The sequence below is a fragment of the Panicum virgatum genome, chromosome 5K, assembly GCF_016808335.1.
Source record: "Panicum virgatum strain AP13 chromosome 5K, P.virgatum_v5, whole genome shotgun sequence".
Taxonomy (NCBI): Eukaryota; Viridiplantae; Streptophyta; class Magnoliopsida; order Poales; family Poaceae; genus Panicum; species Panicum virgatum.
Window position 1 is genome coordinate 40857030 of NC_053140.1, and position 16484 is coordinate 40873513.

The window sequence follows — 16484 nt, forward strand, 5'->3', positions numbered from 1 at the left end:
ATATTCCTATCACTGTTGGTTGCCCGTACGCAATATATTGTTAGTGAATCAGGATTTTCAATGGCATCATCAAGATAACCTCAGGATTCTCAAAACGGGTTCTAAGTTTGACATTCATCTTTTGTTCTCAATCCCGTCATTGTGCCATAATATGATTATCTTCCCTTGTTCCCACCCTGTGACGCTCCCCAGCACATGTATAGGAGGGGAGAGGAAGTGACCCCCGCATCACTTCCCGAGGGGTGGATCAGGAGGCGAACCATTGCCGCCACCCCCGGGCCTCCTTTCTTCCTTTATCCAGCCTCATCACTGTCAAAGCGTGTAGCTTGAAGCCGGTGCAGCCGCAAGGATGGTGTCGGCGGGACGGTTTCCACCTCCACCTCCATTGCTAGCAGGTAGCAGTGTCCGGGGCAGTCGGTCACCAACAAATTTTAGTCCCTAAGGGTAAATCCGGTGGGTGGCAAGGCGGATCCATGCCATTCAGGTACGTTCCTTCGCTGGTGGCCCCTCTTTTGTGGGGAATGTGCAGTGGGATAGGGAGTGGCGTGCAGGGGAAGCCAAGAACTTTGGGCATTGTGCGTCGATCATCAGGTGGGCAGGCAGCTTGCGGAGGTGCGGTGGCAGCAACAGCCACCAACAGTGGCTGCAAACGGTGTCGGTGGAGCGTGACACCACCAGAGCGTGGGCTCACACCTAGACCCATAGGCCAAACGCAGCTGCGCAGACCATATGCTGGGCCGTGTGGGCTACCGTCGGGCTGCAGCAGCCTGCCGTGGTGCTCGAGTCATTCGGTACCCTCAGTTCTGATAGTGGCATCACCATAGCTGTACGTGTGTGATTAGGGAAGGGAAACATCGCGTGATTAGGGAAGGGAAACATCGAGTCAGAGTCCATGTTAGATAGTAAAATTGAATAGTATTTTCTATAATTAGTACAAATGATGCAAAGTATTTTATATGGTCTCTTTATAGGATAATATAAACCGTTAGATCTTCATAAAATTCGACGGTGCAGATTCTTCTCTTTTTTTCATTAACGTGGGAATCTCTAGACCCTCTCGGCGAACGTGGTAGTTTCTTTTAACACTATTGTATTAAGATAATGGATGTATTAAGATAATGGATGTTAGTGGTGCAAATGACTATCTTCCGACTAAGGCGGCGGCGGCGGGGGGAGGAGGGGTGGGGGGCGTGCGGCAACAAGTGAGTCGAGCGTATGGGCAGGTTGTAACTTGTTTGCATCCATGGGCTGTAACTGGTTTGGGACCTTAAAAAAATAACTAAGCCGGCCCAATCCATTAGGCCCGTAGCCCCAAACCTATCCAGCCCAAGACACATGTGGAAACCACTGCGGCCAGCCTAGAAAAAACCCCACGTACAATCCAAATTATTTAATCCATTCCGGCCCAATCCATTAGCAGAGTGACACATAGTGCAAACAGAAAGACCTTTCAGTAAGGACACTGAGTTGCAAAATCAGCCTTAAACTTAACCTTGAAACCTTGCAATTACACAGGAAAATCAAGTATATAAGCTTATAAGATATAAGACTATGGGCTATAAACCGAACATTTCAGGGCACAAATGAACCGAATCCAAGCTTCCTTGCTTTTACCCCTTTTCATTTGCTTTCCAGCATTCTTTACTTTTTTTTGCTGTCAATTGCTCAAGGAGAAAGACAAAATAAATGTACAGCACATAGGATAGGGGTTGCACATAGCAAAATTGGCAGTAAAGGAAATTCGGTTCATTCTATATTAGACATTAGTTTGGACAACAACTGCAGTGACCTCAAAAACAAAATAGATACCCACACAATATTCAAATTGCCTTAGCATCATGCACATCTAGACAACAATGAACAGAGCAATGACTCTACGGTAATGTATGATTAATCAACATCCAAGTTGATTGTATAAACATCCAAAAAATATAGTAGAACAATGACTACAATGCATCAACATCTAGAAAATATAGTAGAACAATGATTGTATGATTGCAGCCAAAACAGGAGAACTGCTGCTCTCATGTATAAGTTGCAAACACTATTGCTTAGAATGTCATATCAGAAAAGACCCCAAATGTGCAGCGCATACCCTTCGTCCCTGACACCAAGATGTGCATACTAAGGATAGTTTTTTTATGCACTTATATAATGTGAAATGATAAGAACCCAAGATCTTTAACATGGTGATAAAACTAAACATCTTTGGTGCATGATTCAAGAAAACATGCAGATTGTCAGGCTAACATGTGAAGACACCATTAACAGTGTGCAGGTATGAGGAAAAATACAAAACCCAACTAGTCAGAATGTTTATGCCATGAAGTTTCACAGTCTATAGGAAGAAACGTCGATTCAAAAATACCAATATGAAAGGAATAGACTCCAACTTGGTTACTTATGAATGATGAAAGGAACACCAAGAACAGTCATAGAAATTTGTCTAAACAAGGAGAACAAAGATATTGTTCTTTATGACCATGATAAGTTTCTGATGCCAACCAACATAGATTTCCATTTTTTTACTTAATCTGCAATAATCTAATCTGCGATTTGTTTGCTAGACTTGCACTGAATGCAAAGCATGCAAGCATGAACCTGGTCCTAATGCGCGCATCCCGTGCAGATTACTGCAATGCAAAAATGAAATGCCTTGCAAGTTTCTGTCTAGACTAGACCTGCATCCGCTCTCACTCGCAGACCCAGAAGAGGGGAACAAGAATGACATGATCTAGGGGCTTTGCATTGACAGAGGGACAGTGACAAGAATCATAGGATATGAGAGAGGAGAGGAGCAATGGGATACTTACTGGTGAGAAGGAGCGGCCGGAATGGACAGCCACCACCGGGAGCCAAATCCGCCATTCCGCCTCCACCGAACTCACATCACCAGGTCGCCTCCGCCTGAACTCACGCAGCTAGAGCTAGGACTCGCGAGTCCCTCTGTGGCTCCATGAGGTCTGGATCGATTCCTGGTGGCTTGAGTTTCAGATCGATTCTAGACTGAGGATGGGGTAGAAAGACCTGGAATAACTCATTTTAATTCCGGACTCAGACTAAACGAACTAAAATTTTAGGTCAAATCTGATTTCAAACCAGGCCAAATTATTCCAGGTGGAATAGGCCGTGTTCCAGGTCATTCCGGGCCAAAACGAATTTGGCCTAAAGTAGCAGCACAATAGATCAACTACACCGTCAATTGGTGACGAAGACTACTCCTTCATGGCTCCTCAACACGTTTTGCATTTGTTGCAACCTGTGGGCTTCTGCGTGTCCTAGCTCTCTCTGGGGTTGATGTTGTTCCAGCACTTCCATGGAATCCGTGTGCTGCTGCCCTTCCTAATCATTCGCTGTAGTCCCTACCGAAGAAAAATGGCTGAACCTAGATGCTTACTCTTCCGCGCCACAAGGGGCCAGGGAAACTACGGCAACACAACTGAGAGGCAGCTTCCTCGCGAAACTAGCAAAGAAAAATCAAGGGCGCGGCGGCCGAGAGCAGCTGCTAGCCTCCTACAAATAGAGGCCATTGCTCTTCGTTGTGATCGTGCAGCCAACAAACAGCTTGTTTCCAATGACAGCGACGATGGCGATCGGAGCTCTGCTGGAGTCGCTCTACGTTCTCGGAGGCCTGTCTGTCCTGTGGCTCACCTGGCGGGCGCTGGAGTGGGCAGTGAATTACCAAACCGAATATAATGTAGTACTACTGAACCTACTACTAACGAAATTTTCTCAGTACTTTAACCTAGTATAACTACTACTGTAGAATAAATTACTAAACCTAAGGTGTAGAATAGGATTGGTAGTTTCTAATTTAACTTTGGCATTTATTAATTGTTTTCTAAATGTACATTTGTTTTAGATATTTTCTTCCTAGTGCCTATGAAAATGAAATTATTATTTTGCATATTTATTTATTACAAATGTGTTATTTATTAATTGTATTAAACTAGTCTGCCAACCCGTGCTCTCGCATGGGCTGGTTAGAGATATCTAATAATTATCTATCTCACGCTCTATGTAACTAATTAAATATTCTAATATAGTACTATAAAGATACATATTTATCATTATATAATTGTAATAAATGTGATAAGTTTAGTTACCAACAAATTTTTTTCATTTTGCATCACACCTCCATATATGTTTGATAATGTATTTAATTGAACACTTTGTTTGAGTTATGTGAACAACATGAAAATTGGAATTCATATGGTGAAACACACACATTATGGTTAGTATTTTTATATAAATAATACTTAATAATGATAGAAAAAGTAATTTAGAATTTTATATTGATGCGCTTTAAGATTTATTATAATAATATAATTTTGATTCAGATTTGGAGTTTATTTTAACTTTTTATTATGACATCATTGGATAATATATATGAAAATTTAGGGGGTTATTTGATATTATTTTATAATGGCATAAGTGAGTAATTTACATGAAGGTTAGGGGGTTACTTTAGATTATTTTTTATAACGTCAGAGGTGGGTAATTTAGATACATATTTAGGGAGTTACTTTAGTCTATTTTCATAATGGCAAAGGTAGATAATTTATTGGAAAAATATAACAGATCCAATGGCTATTATGATTAGAGTTGCCAAATTGATGGCTGAATGTTTCTAATTTTTGTGAGAATTTGAAGGGTTTTTTATTTTTATAGACTGTCCACCTAGGATTCTAGGTGACTTCACCTAAAGGCTTTAAAAGGAACCTCCAATTAATAATAGTAACATATGGACTATTTTGTCTTTTTTTTAAAAAGACTATTTTATTTAATAAAAAAATAGGCTGTGAGATCGTCACAAATCCATCCGATAGGCAATTTGGAAATACAGACTCAATGGTGAGCTGGGGCTTACTCAAAAGGATACATGGCATGGCATGTCGGCTGAGGTCCTTTGTCTGCTCTGAAGTTGAAACTTTAGGGAACCTGAGCATATGGGAAAATTTTGCGGACAGTTTTTCAAAAAAAAAAGAAAAATTGCGGACCAAATAGGGTAATTCTAGGAGATCATGACTGGCATAAGCACCTCGGAGCTACCTATAGGCTATATCTCTGTTTCTTCGAGCCGTTTCATTCCCCTTGTATGCTGATGCCGACATGAGCGCAGGCGTAAAGGGGTGATGGCAGAGCATGTCAGCAACCCAATCAGCGCGCCGTGAAGCTTCGGTTGCTCCATCAAAACGGAAACGTCCAACGGCTAGGCGCTGAGAAATTTCTCCTCCACCGCTTCCTATAAGTGTGCAGAGCTTCCTCCTACGGCGACCATCAGTAGTGGACCCACCCACCACCATCAGAGCCGGCGGCCATGGCGATCGGAGCAGCGCTGCAGCACTGGAGCTCGCTCTTCTTCCTCGTGCTGCCCCTGGCCCTGTGGTGGGCGTGGCGGGTCCTGCACTCCACCTGGATCGTCCCGCGGAGGCTCGGCCGGGCCCTGCAGTCCCAGGGCCTCCCCGGCACGGCGTACCGCTTCCCGTTCGGCGACCTGAAGCAGTTGGCGCGGCTGGCGGCGGCGGCCCGGGCCGAGCCCATGCCGCTGTCCCACGCCATCACGCCGCGCGTGCACCGCTTCTACCACGACCTCATCAGGGAGCACGGTAAGATCTCCGTGACCTGGCTCGGCCCGACGCCGAGGGTGATCGTGAACGACCCCACGCTGGTGCGGGAGGTCCTGGCCAACAGGTCCGGCCACTTCCGGAAGCGCAGGCACAACGGCCTCGTCCGGCGGCTGGCCAACGGGCTGGTGAGCCACGACGGCCACAAGTGGGCCGCGCACCGCAAGATCATCAACCCGGCCTTTCACCTCGAGAAACTCAAGGTCGATCGCAAAAAGTTTCCTGCAATCCTTCACACGAAAAGTTTGTGCGAGCTTGTTCTTCGTTTCAGATGTTGGTGGCGCCAGTTTTGTAGTAAATTGGGTGCTTGCATGGTTGCTCTGCAGAAAATGCTGCCGTCTTTTGCAGCATGCGCGAACGAGCTGGTGGCGCGGTGGGAGGGGTATGTGGGGTATGTGGAGTCTGACGGAGCCAAGGAGGTAGACGTCTGGCTGGAGTTCCAGAATCTCACCGGCGACGTGATCTCGCGCTCGGCCTTCGGCAGCAGTTTCAGCGAGGGGAGGAGGATCTTCCAGTTGCAGTCAGAGCAAGCTCAAAATCTGGTGAAGATGATGAACACTCTGTACCTCCCAGGTTTCAGGTAGGAACATCATGTCTATCTGACATTCTGACTGACGACGGCGCATCACGACACGTGCTGGTGGATGCAAATCACAGATCATTCGGTGCCGGCCTCTAATTTGTTCATCGATCATGTGGTAACACTAACACTCCTGCAGATTTCTGCCGACGCGACTCAACAGGAGGATAAAGGCAAACGCGCGCGAGGTGGAGGAGCTCCTGCGAGGCATCGTCGGCAAGCGGGAGAGGGCCACGAAAGAAGGCCGCGCCAGCAACGACGACCTGCTGGGCCTGCTGATGGAGTCCAACGTCGCGGAGACCAGGCAGGCCGGGAGCTCGAGGCCGATCATGACCATGGCGGACATCATCGGGGAGCTGAAGCTCTTCTACTTCGCCGGGATGGACACCACCGCCGTGCTGCTGACGTGGACGATGGTCGCCCTGAGCATGCACCCGGAGTGGCAGCACCGCGCGAGGGAGGAGGTCCTGCGCGTCTTCGGCGACAGCCAGCCGGACTTGGACGGCATACACCAGCTGAAAATCGTTAGCACTCGCCGCCGGCCACTGCTCACATGAATCTGAATCTTCACCGGAAATGGAAATCTGACACGATCGAATGAATCCCCCCCCCCCCGGGAAATGGAACTCTGACACTGTCGTTTCTGATGACCTGTTTATCTGCAGGTGACCATGATACTGTACGAGGTTCTCAGGCTGTACCCGCCGGTGGTGCAACTGGATCGGCAGGCGCACGAGGAGGTCGAGCTGGGCGGCGTCACGTACCCGCCCGGGGTGGTGCTCTCGCTGCCCATCGTGTTCATCCACCACGACAAGGGCGTGTGGGGGGAGGACGCCGACGAGTTCAGGCCGGGGAGGTTCACCGACGGCATCTCCAGGGCGTCCAAGGACTCGCCGGCGTTCTTCCCGTTCGGCTGGGGGCCGCGGGTCTGCGTCGGCCAGAACTTCGCGCTGGTCGAGGCCAAGATGGCGCTCTGCGCCATCCTGCAGCACTTCTCGTTCGGGCTCTCGCCGGCCTACACGCACGCGCCGTTCCCGGTCTCCACGCTGCAGCCAGAACATGGGGCACAGATCATGCTCAAGAAACTCTAGCGCATATTGTGAGACTAAGAGTTGTGTGTGTGGATGCGTCGTTTTTTTCCTTTTTTTATTTTACTACTCCCGCTGTCGATTGTTGGGCCGATTTCATCTAATACAGTGGCCTGTATCTCTTCGACATGTGTAAGGAAAAAGAAATCTACTCCTAAAAATTTATTTATGTATCAAGCTCCTATTAGTTCCTTTCGTCTTATGTGAATTCTCATGTGAGTTTTACCTAACTTGCATGAAAATATATAATTTCCTTGGGCGTTTGGTTATTTTCCTTTGCATTCTTTCAAAACTGATAAGGAAATATAAATTTTGTGTTCAAAATAAGAGGTGGGTATAGGAAATTACTGGTGTAAAAGGTAGATATATTTTCCTTCTATCAAAAAATGGATCTTCACCTCCTTTCGTCAAACCTTTTGGCCTGACAAGTGGGGCCTCCGTGAAGGGTACAGTGGGCATAATTCTTGGTAAAAAAAATTTTTAATTTTTATAGTGAAATAGAAAAAAAAGTATTGTTTATGCACTTGAAGTTAAAGTTAAAAAGTATATTTTCTTTTACTTTCTTTAAGAAAGCAGCATATTCTTTTTAACAAAGATTGCAATTTTTTTAGAAACACAGTACAGATGCAGATGTTCACAAACGCACGCATACTCACCCCCGTGAATATACAAACACAAACATAATCCTATGAGCACCTCCGAGAAACCAAGCCGGCAGATCCTTGAGATTTGACGAAGTCACTATTGGTAATCCGTCATGCCAATGACAGGCACATCGTCTACCACTGAAAGAATATCACCGATTAAATCCTGAAAAATATGAGCACCAATACTAAGTCGAAAACTCGAACTCTGGTGGGCAAGTTCCGCCAAAAAAATCTTACCAATTGAGCTAACACTCAGCTCGAAAAAAATTGCAACTTACAAGTATCTACGGAAAGCAAAACGTTTTTCTTTTCACTAGCCTTCGGTAAGGTTGACCAAGCGATTACAGCAAGCTCCATGGCCCGGCAACCCGTCATCACAGTAGAAAACCAAAAAGGCCACAAAACACAGCCGAAACCCCAGAGTGAGATCGCACGTGCGCGTCGCGCCGGCGCCGTTGCTTCCGTTCCCCCCGTCCTGTCGTCCGCGCGGACGGCAGACACGGCGGCGGCCGCACGCGCGTGGGTTCTGCCGGCCGGAAGCGGTAGAGGCTCTGCCCCGCGCCAGCCGCGCCACGCGCCGGCGAACCAGCGGATGCGGTAGGCCTGCTAGTGGGGCGGGTCAGATGGAGATTTTCGGGCCGGTTTTCGAATGGAGATCCGTTTGTGTATGTAGTAACGGGTTTAGAGGCCAACGGGTTGGGGTGGGGTGGGCTGCATTCACGGGTTGGGGGCGGGGTGGGGGTAGAAACAGATTGCCTGCTCCGCAAGAAGCCAATAAGGAAACACCGCCGCTTCCTCCGCTGGCCCGGCGGCGGCTTCAAGGCTCGCTTCCAGGCCGACTCGGGGATCCCCGGCTTCGTCGGCGCCATCTACACCACCCACATCCCATCATCGCACCCAAGGTCTCGGTCGCCGCCTACTTCAGCCCGCCGCCGTCGCCCTCGAGCGCACGGTAGGTGTTGACGACCATGCCGGCGCCGGGGGCGCGCCTGCGCTCCTGCCCCATCCGCTTGGCGAGAGCCACGAACTCCTTGGTCGCGCAGGCGTCGGGCGGGTGGAAGACGAGGCCGTGGTCCCGCAGAAGGGCGTGCCCGGGGTCCGCCCACCCGACGTTGTACGAGGCGGCGAGGCAGTGCACCCCCGAGCGCCTCGCCGTTGGGCAGCCGCGCGACCTCTCCCGCCGCGAACGCCGCCATGCGGTCGTGGAGGACTACGACGCGGCGGTGGGTCGCGGAGAGCTCCTCCAAGAGCGCGCCGAGCGGGGCCCGCACAGCGGCGCAGAAGGCCTCGAAGAGGGGCAGCATGTGTGCCGGGAATGGGGACGCGGGGTCGGGGGCAGGGGACTCATGCGCGGGGACCTCGAGCATGCGGAAGCGGACCATGGAGAGGAGGAGGGAGTCGGCGGCGCCGCCGCCCCAGCCGTGGAGGCGCGCGCGTGCCTCCCGGAGGTGCGGCTTCGGCGCGGCGAAGTGGATGGGGAGCCCCCGAGACGCGAGCAGCAGGGAGAGGTGCAGGAGCTGGTTCAGGTGGCCCTGCGCCGGGAACGGCACCGTCACATGGCCACGCCGGAGTCGGATTCCATCGCTGTGGTGCGGTTTCGCTTAGGGATCAGAGAGGACAGCGGCATATGTGGTTACATCGATCAGTTTGGTGAGGAAATTGCATAACCCACCATTGGTGGAGCGGTTTGATTAGTTAAATATTTGGGTTGGAGCGGGTTGGCAAAAAATAATTGTACTGCTGCGGGTAGAGGCGGGTATGTCCCCGTTAGCAGGCATGCGGCCGCAGGCAGGGAACAGAAGATCAAGCGCCGTCCCCTGGGCCACGTGTACCCCACCGACTCCATCAATTCCGTCGACCCACGCGTCTGCCTACCTCCAGCCACTGACCGCCCGATCCCACGTACGCTTGCCCAGCATGTCAGTGAGAGCAACCAGCGACGCGTATGACTAGCATGCCGACCTGATAAAGTATGACCAGGGGCTATAAATAAACGGGTGGACTCCGCCCGGCATGATGAGCTACCGCATCCTTACCGTCCACGTGTCCCGACTGGCCCCGAGCAACCTACATCCACTGGCTGCACCACCTAGCCAACGCAGCTGACGCCTGGGGTCATGCGTCCGCGTCCCCATATGTCAGTGACGCGCCAGGCTCGTCCAGCGTAACCGGAGGCGGAGGGGGGAATGGTGGCGGAGGGGCGAGAGCCGAAACCCACCCCTGAAATGCAAAACCTACGCGAAATCTCACCCGTATGAGTGGCGACGATGTGGGCCCGAGCACCGGTGGCCCACCTGTCCGTCGGCTCGGTTGTAGGGGGGTCAGGACCGGTGCTGGCGGACGCGGATCGGTCGCATAGATTATGTGGTGCGGGATTAGCGAGCGATCGAGCTGTCCCCTACCTGTGCGCTTCGCTTGCCTCTCCTCTCCTCTAGCGCGCTTGCGAGCTTTGCTTCCCCTCCTGCCGCCTCCCCCAACTCCTCCCTGTCTCTCCTCTGATTCTCCCTGCGCTCTGCGCGAGGAGAGGGGTGACGTGCCGCGCAAGGCTCCACAGCGGCGAGAGGTCCGCGGCGCGAGCTCGCTTCCGTGCCTGGGTACGTGTCTCTCCTCGCCTCGCCTCTCTCTCTCGCTTCGTCCGGTCGAAGGTTCCGTGAGCGTGAGTTGTTTGATTGGTGTTTGGAGTAGTATCGGTGCGCTTGCTTAGCCGTGTCGTGTGTGATTGAGCTGGAGAGGGCCGGAGGGCGGCTTCTTCTGGTGAATTTAGTGGGATTTCGCGTGGGGTTTTTTTTTCAGCGTGAAAGATGAGATTTCGGCGAGCTGCTGAGAGCGAGCGGGACTTTCTCTTCGGCGTGCGAATTTGACTCACCCAGATACAGTACGATCGTGTGAGTTCGGGCTCCGAGCTGAAAGTAGATGTGCGGTGAAGGTTGTTGGACTGGTCGTCTGCCGTCCCCCGCGCTTTTTTCTCCCCACCCGCGACCCGTGAGACGGTTTCCTGCTCGGTGATTTGCCGACGACGAGGGGTGAAGCGAGCGCCTCTTTTTTTGTGATGTGATGTGGGGAATTTTTACGGGGTTCGTTTGCTGCTTTGACGTGTGGTATATTTCGGCTCCGATTTCCTCTCTCTGTCCTTGCAAGCGGATGGCAGCAAGATTTTTGCTGGGTCCTGGAATAAAAGGCAGGGGTAAGGGGGAAAGAAAGGGTGGCCCTTTAGTCCTTGCAAGGAATTGCAGCGATAGAGTTGTCACTTACTACCGGGGGCTCCTAGAGCACCAGGGGGCTGTTTTCCTTTCGCGAATTCGTTTGCTATTTGCTCTCTAGGCATGCGAGATGTGACAACTGCTTTCAAGTTTCAAGTAGAGTATTATTTGTTAATTGCTAGTGTTTAAGTCAAGGAAGCATGACTTGCTTTGTCGGGACACAAATCCACAGTACTATTTTCTCCCTGTGTAAAATTGATTCGTCACTCGCCTTTTAAAACAGACTGATTGGTGATTAAGCATGTTCTGTCGACTAAATTAGACTGTAGATAATTTACCGTTTTCAATTTCCCCCCACTAATGTCTTTAGTGATATCAAATGTTTCAACAGTTGGCCTTTTCCTACTGGAACTGCAGTACTTTGAACATGCTTTTTGCAAATACTTGCATTAAGGATGAATAAAATGTTAAGCAACGACTGTTTAGGGACACAGGATCTTCATACATTTTGCAAGACCACTGAAACATCGGAACATTCACACACTCAAGAGATCAAACTCGATAAAACAGCGGTGGGGTCAACTCTAATAAGTCATCAAAATGGTAATGTCTGCACAGTTTCCAGTCTCATCTAGCCCACTAGATTCATTTAGATCTTTCATGCTGTCCATGAACTCTGCTTTTCCTGCTTGGAATATATGTAAGTCATGCTATAGGCTCCACCTGTGTATTCTGTAACTCTGCTAAGCTCTGGCCATATTATTGGAATTGACGCTGTTTATATTTTGACTAAGCAGTACTTTCTAACCTGAAAGGAACCATTCTCTTCATATCGTGCTACAGAAACAGCCTGATATCTATATGTGATCAATCACACTGTCTCTAACCCAAAAAAAAAAAACTGTTCTAAGCACACAGAAAAAAGTTTGTCTTCTTCAGGCAATAAATCAAGTTTTGGAGTTTCATCAGATTTTATGTAAATATATTTTAGATCTTGTTTGGATTGGGGAAATGAAATGTTAACTCAAAAGTTAATAACTGACTCAGCTGTAGCTTGTAAGGTAGAACTGGAAGCATATAGTTAGTGTGTTAAAATGAAGATACCTGCACAATATCTTGGGTAATCTAGTATAAGCTATTTACATTATTTAGTTGATTATGGCTTTAGTCTTGACTGCAACATTTCTATGCATTACAACATTTCCCCCCCTTTTTACAGTGTGCTGTACTGCTGAATTATCAGGGAAGAACACAGAAATCATGGAAATCGGCTTATTGCAGGATGAATCTGATGCAGCAACCACCAGTTTGCTACCACTGCCACTGTTGTCATGCGGCCCTCGATCTATGGTAACTAGCTTTTATTTTCCGTTTGTATAGTTCTAGAAGACATTAGCATATTGTGTTGAAGAATTTTAGCTCTCACCTTTTTCTTTTCTTTTTCCTTTTTTTCGTTTGTTTATTTGGGTTGTATTTCTGAGAAGCAAGTTATCTGAGTTCATACTTCATACTTTAATTTCACAAATAGAAAGAAGCATGAGATAAAAAGAACACAAATCAGCGTATGACATGACACCATTCGGAATTATTTTATCATCAGACAACTACAAAACACATTTCCATGTGCTTCATAGTTCATAAAGATTACTGATAATACCACTGTAGCTTCTGCTTGATCTTCAAGTAGCTTCCCTCAATTTCGAGTTTACCTCACTTAACTCCTTTTGCTATTTAATAAACTCTATTGTTTAAGCTTCAACTTCTTTTGAATTTCTTTTCCTAGTAGTAGCGATGTTGAATACATAGAAATTTGACAGTTTTGATTTGGATCTCCTGGTTCAATAAATTTTCTATTTGAAATCACAAAAGTATTAGGCTGAAGTTGGACAAAGCCAATTAAATGTGATGCAGTTTTTCCTAAATCATAATACCATGGACTGGGATTTGTTATGGGTATACTATCCAGTATTTCCGATTGTACATTATGAAACTATTCTCTATTACTGATATTGTTTTGTGCAACTCAACTACTCTATAATTAATAGGATAGCTCTAGTTCATAATCAGGATCTGATCTGTCCTAATGCAGATGTTGGTGCTCTCAATTCTTGAGCTCTGAGCTGCTTGGAAACAAAATAATAGTGTATCAGTCAAACAGAACTGTATGCTATGAAGTATGGAATATTAAAACAATTTTTTAAAAATTTTGCAGGTTCCAATATCAGTACCATCATCATCTGACCTTGAGAGTATCCTCTCGCCAGATCCAATCTTCAGTGATCTTCAGTTGAAAGAGATAAACTACAATGCTCCAGGTAACACCGCTTGGCCTCCCGACTATATCTGTATTAATTTGATTTCGGGTTTCGATTCATTTAAGATCCCTATTGGATATGTTGGCTTCATTGTGCTTTTGGTTTATACAATTATTTTCTGACTATATGACATTTGGTTGGTCCTGATCATTTCTTCTTTGTCTTCTCTTTTCTTTATTTGTCAATTGCAGCAATGGACGAAAGCACTGAGCTCCTTCACCTGATTCTTAGTGGCAATGATGAAGTATACAATAATACAGTGGACTTCCAAGTCTGGGATGCTCTGGACTTCTATGTCACAGAAAACTTTTCTACTTTCCAGTTTGATAGCTTAATGGGTTTTTCAAACGAAGTTAGTACTTCCTACAATGACTGTATGAACTTAGTTGACATGGTAGAGCGGCCTGTGGCTCTCTTGTCTCTAGATGACTCACCGGAGCCAAATAACACTAGCACTGAGGTTCCGGTAGATCACACTACACTGGACCCTGATGACACATCCTTGTACCTTCAGACGAAACCAACAGATTCAGAAACTGAAAGTAGTTCTGCCGCTGGGGATGTGGTTGAAACTGAATATCTTGATCAAAAGCTACTTTCTAGAGATCTGCCTGATTTAATGGATGTTGACTCGCCCAGTGGCTTAACAAAAACACCAGTGAGAACAAAACATGTGACTCTTGTGCTGGATTTGGATGGTGAGCAGTCACTCCACATCATGCAAACTTACCTTTGAGTGCATTTTTTTCCTTGTGGTTCGTTTTGATATCTGTTCTCTCTCCATTTATTTGGGACCTAGCTGATTTTAGTTTCGTTAATGTATTAATAATCAAGTGTTACTATTTGTACTGTATGCTTTTGTTGATGCCATGTCATCATTAGTTTTGGGTTAGTATTTTTTGTATACTATTTGCCTGTCATGATCAGAATTGTAAAATTCAGTTCTGGTATGGATATTGTTACTGCAATACTTTCTAAGACAATCTAACCCACTTTTCATATGCAGAGACTCTTGTACATTCAACATTGGATCACTGCGACAATGCTGATTTTACTCTAGAAGTTTTCTTTAATATGAAAAATCATACAGTCTATGTGAGAAAAAGGCCTTACTTGAAGATGTTTCTTGAGAAGGTTGCCCAGATGTTTGAGCTTGTCATTTTCACAGCTAGTCAGAGAATCTATGCTGAGCAGCTTATAGATAGACTTGATCCTGATGGGAAATATATTTCACGACGAATTTACCGTGAATCATGTTTATTCTCTGATGGTTGCTATACAAAGGACTTGACAATTCTAGGGGTTGACTTGGCAAAAGTTGCAATAATTGATAATACTCCACAGGTATCTTCCCTTCCAAGATATGAGGTTTATGCTTTAGCTGCGCTAGTAAAAATATTTGACTGTTGGTAATTTTTTATGCTGATATCTGGTAAATCAAGCAACACTCTCTTCTGAAATAGAGATAGCAGACTGAAGTTTCTCTCTTCATCAGCTTTTTCTGCTCTTATTCCTAAAGTATTTAGACGCAGCATACATTATTTATTTTTTGTTGGTTAATTGAAGCATTTCTTCTCCCAGGTTTTCCAGTTGCAAGTGGATAACGGCATACCAATCAAGAGCTGGTTTGATGACCCCTCAGATCAGGAATTGGTTGAGTTACTCCCGTTCCTAGAGAGCCTCGTGGATGCAGAGGATGTTAGGCCAATGATCTCAAAGACCTTCCACGACAAACTGGAGCAGAATTAGTTTTAGAGGCATACATATCAATCATTTTATCTGGTGATCGAACCTTAGGTTCGCTTCACTTGGGGCAGGCCATTCTTGGGAAATTAGGTATAGGATAATTCGCCATTTATGTTATATTAGCTGTTACGAATAGCAAGCATAAACTGCAGTTGTCGATGAAAGTGGCTTGTATATGTATGTTTCTTCTGTTACAGATCATTGTACAGAAAACGAACAATAGTGCTGAATAAGTGATCTGAGTGCAATTTTGGTTGTGAGAGTTTAGAAAGTGAGTTTGAGTTGGTTGTATTCCTTATCCCGCTTTTAAAGCAGAGTCCAATATTGTGATTTGTTATAGTGGTATACACTTTCTGGTGCGGGATTGGAATCAATTTGCCCGTATTGAAGAATTTTCATGGGTCTTCTTTCCGTCTGAAACTAGTTTCTTGATCTGAATTTCCTGCCTTCCAAACGGGGCACAAATTCGCCCAACAACTGGACTGTTTGGACTTTGGACCGACTTGTCCACATCCCAACACATCATGCCGTATGTCACTTGCATGACAATATGCAGCATGTCATCTATAACTCTTATAGAGATGCTTCCCACTACATCTCATTAATTACTATTTTTCTAGCATGTGGTGCAGCCACATCACTTTAATACTTTTGGACCAACTGATCTGTAATCCAACGATACAGTATCTCCCAACATATCTCCCTTCTTCCGATCCTTCCTAGCACACATCCGTCCACCTGGCCGGGCCTCCCGTGGACCTCCTGCCCACAAAGGCTCGCTGGTGGGCTGGCCAACGGCATCCCATCCAAGCGACCGAGCACTTTCCAAAACCATGTGCAGGAATAGGAGTCAAGTGGCAAAGTACAACTGTAGCTGCACACGTTGCGAATCTTTTTAACAACCGAACATTCAAACGATCTTCTCTCTCAAAACATGCATCTATTTTAGATTCCGATTGAACCTAGATATTATTTAGAATTAATACAATAAAATGAGATCCAATTTGAAAATATTTGTGTTATCTGTTCTTTTTTTAAAAAAAATCAAGAAACTGAATATATCATTTCAACATTGTGAATATATTGTTCCAACATTTTTGATATACTTTTTTCAACAATCCCATATAAAATGTTGAATTAGTTTATTTTAAATGTTAAATTAGATCTGAATAACATTGTGAATATATTGTTCCAACATTTTTTATATACTTTTTCAACAATCCCATACTTTTTCAATAAAATTGTACCCAATATATTGTTCCGCACCTATCTATTCAATAA

The 16484-nt window shown here is 46.4% G+C and overlaps 2 protein-coding genes and 1 pseudogene across 13 annotated transcripts; 2 read left to right on the forward strand and 1 right to left on the reverse strand.

Moving 5' to 3' along the window:
• Positions 1 to 5265: 5265 nt before the first annotated feature.
• On the forward strand, positions 5266 to 7419 carry LOC120707516 (cytochrome P450 72A14-like). 2 transcript variants are annotated; one of them, XM_039992423.1, is made up of 4 exons: positions 5266 to 5830; positions 5954 to 6207; positions 6347 to 6731; positions 6873 to 7419. In XM_039992423.1, exons 1-4 carry the CDS (start codon positions 5321 to 5323, stop codon positions 7296 to 7298), a joined length of 1575 nt encoding a protein of 524 aa, XP_039848357.1. In that variant the 5' UTR covers positions 5266 to 5320; the 3' UTR covers positions 7299 to 7419. The 2 variants fall into 2 exon arrangements, with proteins under 2 accessions (XP_039848357.1, XP_039848356.1); XM_039992422.1 differs by having other exon boundaries at positions 5266 to 6207.
• A 1439-nt stretch (positions 7420 to 8858) lies between these two features.
• Positions 8859 to 9972, reverse strand: LOC120709934 (annotated as a pseudogene).
• Positions 9973 to 10289: 317 nt separating this feature from the next.
• LOC120707518 (CTD small phosphatase-like protein 3) lies at positions 10290 to 15591 on the forward strand. 11 transcript variants are annotated; one of them, XM_039992424.1, is made up of 7 exons: positions 10290 to 10536; positions 11629 to 11745; positions 12362 to 12492; positions 13355 to 13457; positions 13649 to 14155; positions 14464 to 14801; positions 15039 to 15591. In XM_039992424.1, exons 1-7 carry the CDS (start codon positions 10305 to 10307, stop codon positions 15204 to 15206), a joined length of 1596 nt encoding a protein of 531 aa, XP_039848358.1. In that variant the 5' UTR covers positions 10290 to 10304; the 3' UTR covers positions 15207 to 15591. The 11 variants fall into 11 exon arrangements, with proteins under 11 accessions (XP_039848358.1, XP_039848359.1, XP_039848360.1 ...); XM_039992425.1 differs by having other exon boundaries at positions 12386 to 12492; positions 15039 to 15542; XM_039992428.1 differs by having other exon boundaries at positions 10331 to 10536; positions 11534 to 11745; positions 15039 to 15548.
• The last annotated feature ends 893 nt before the right edge of the window (positions 15592 to 16484 follow it).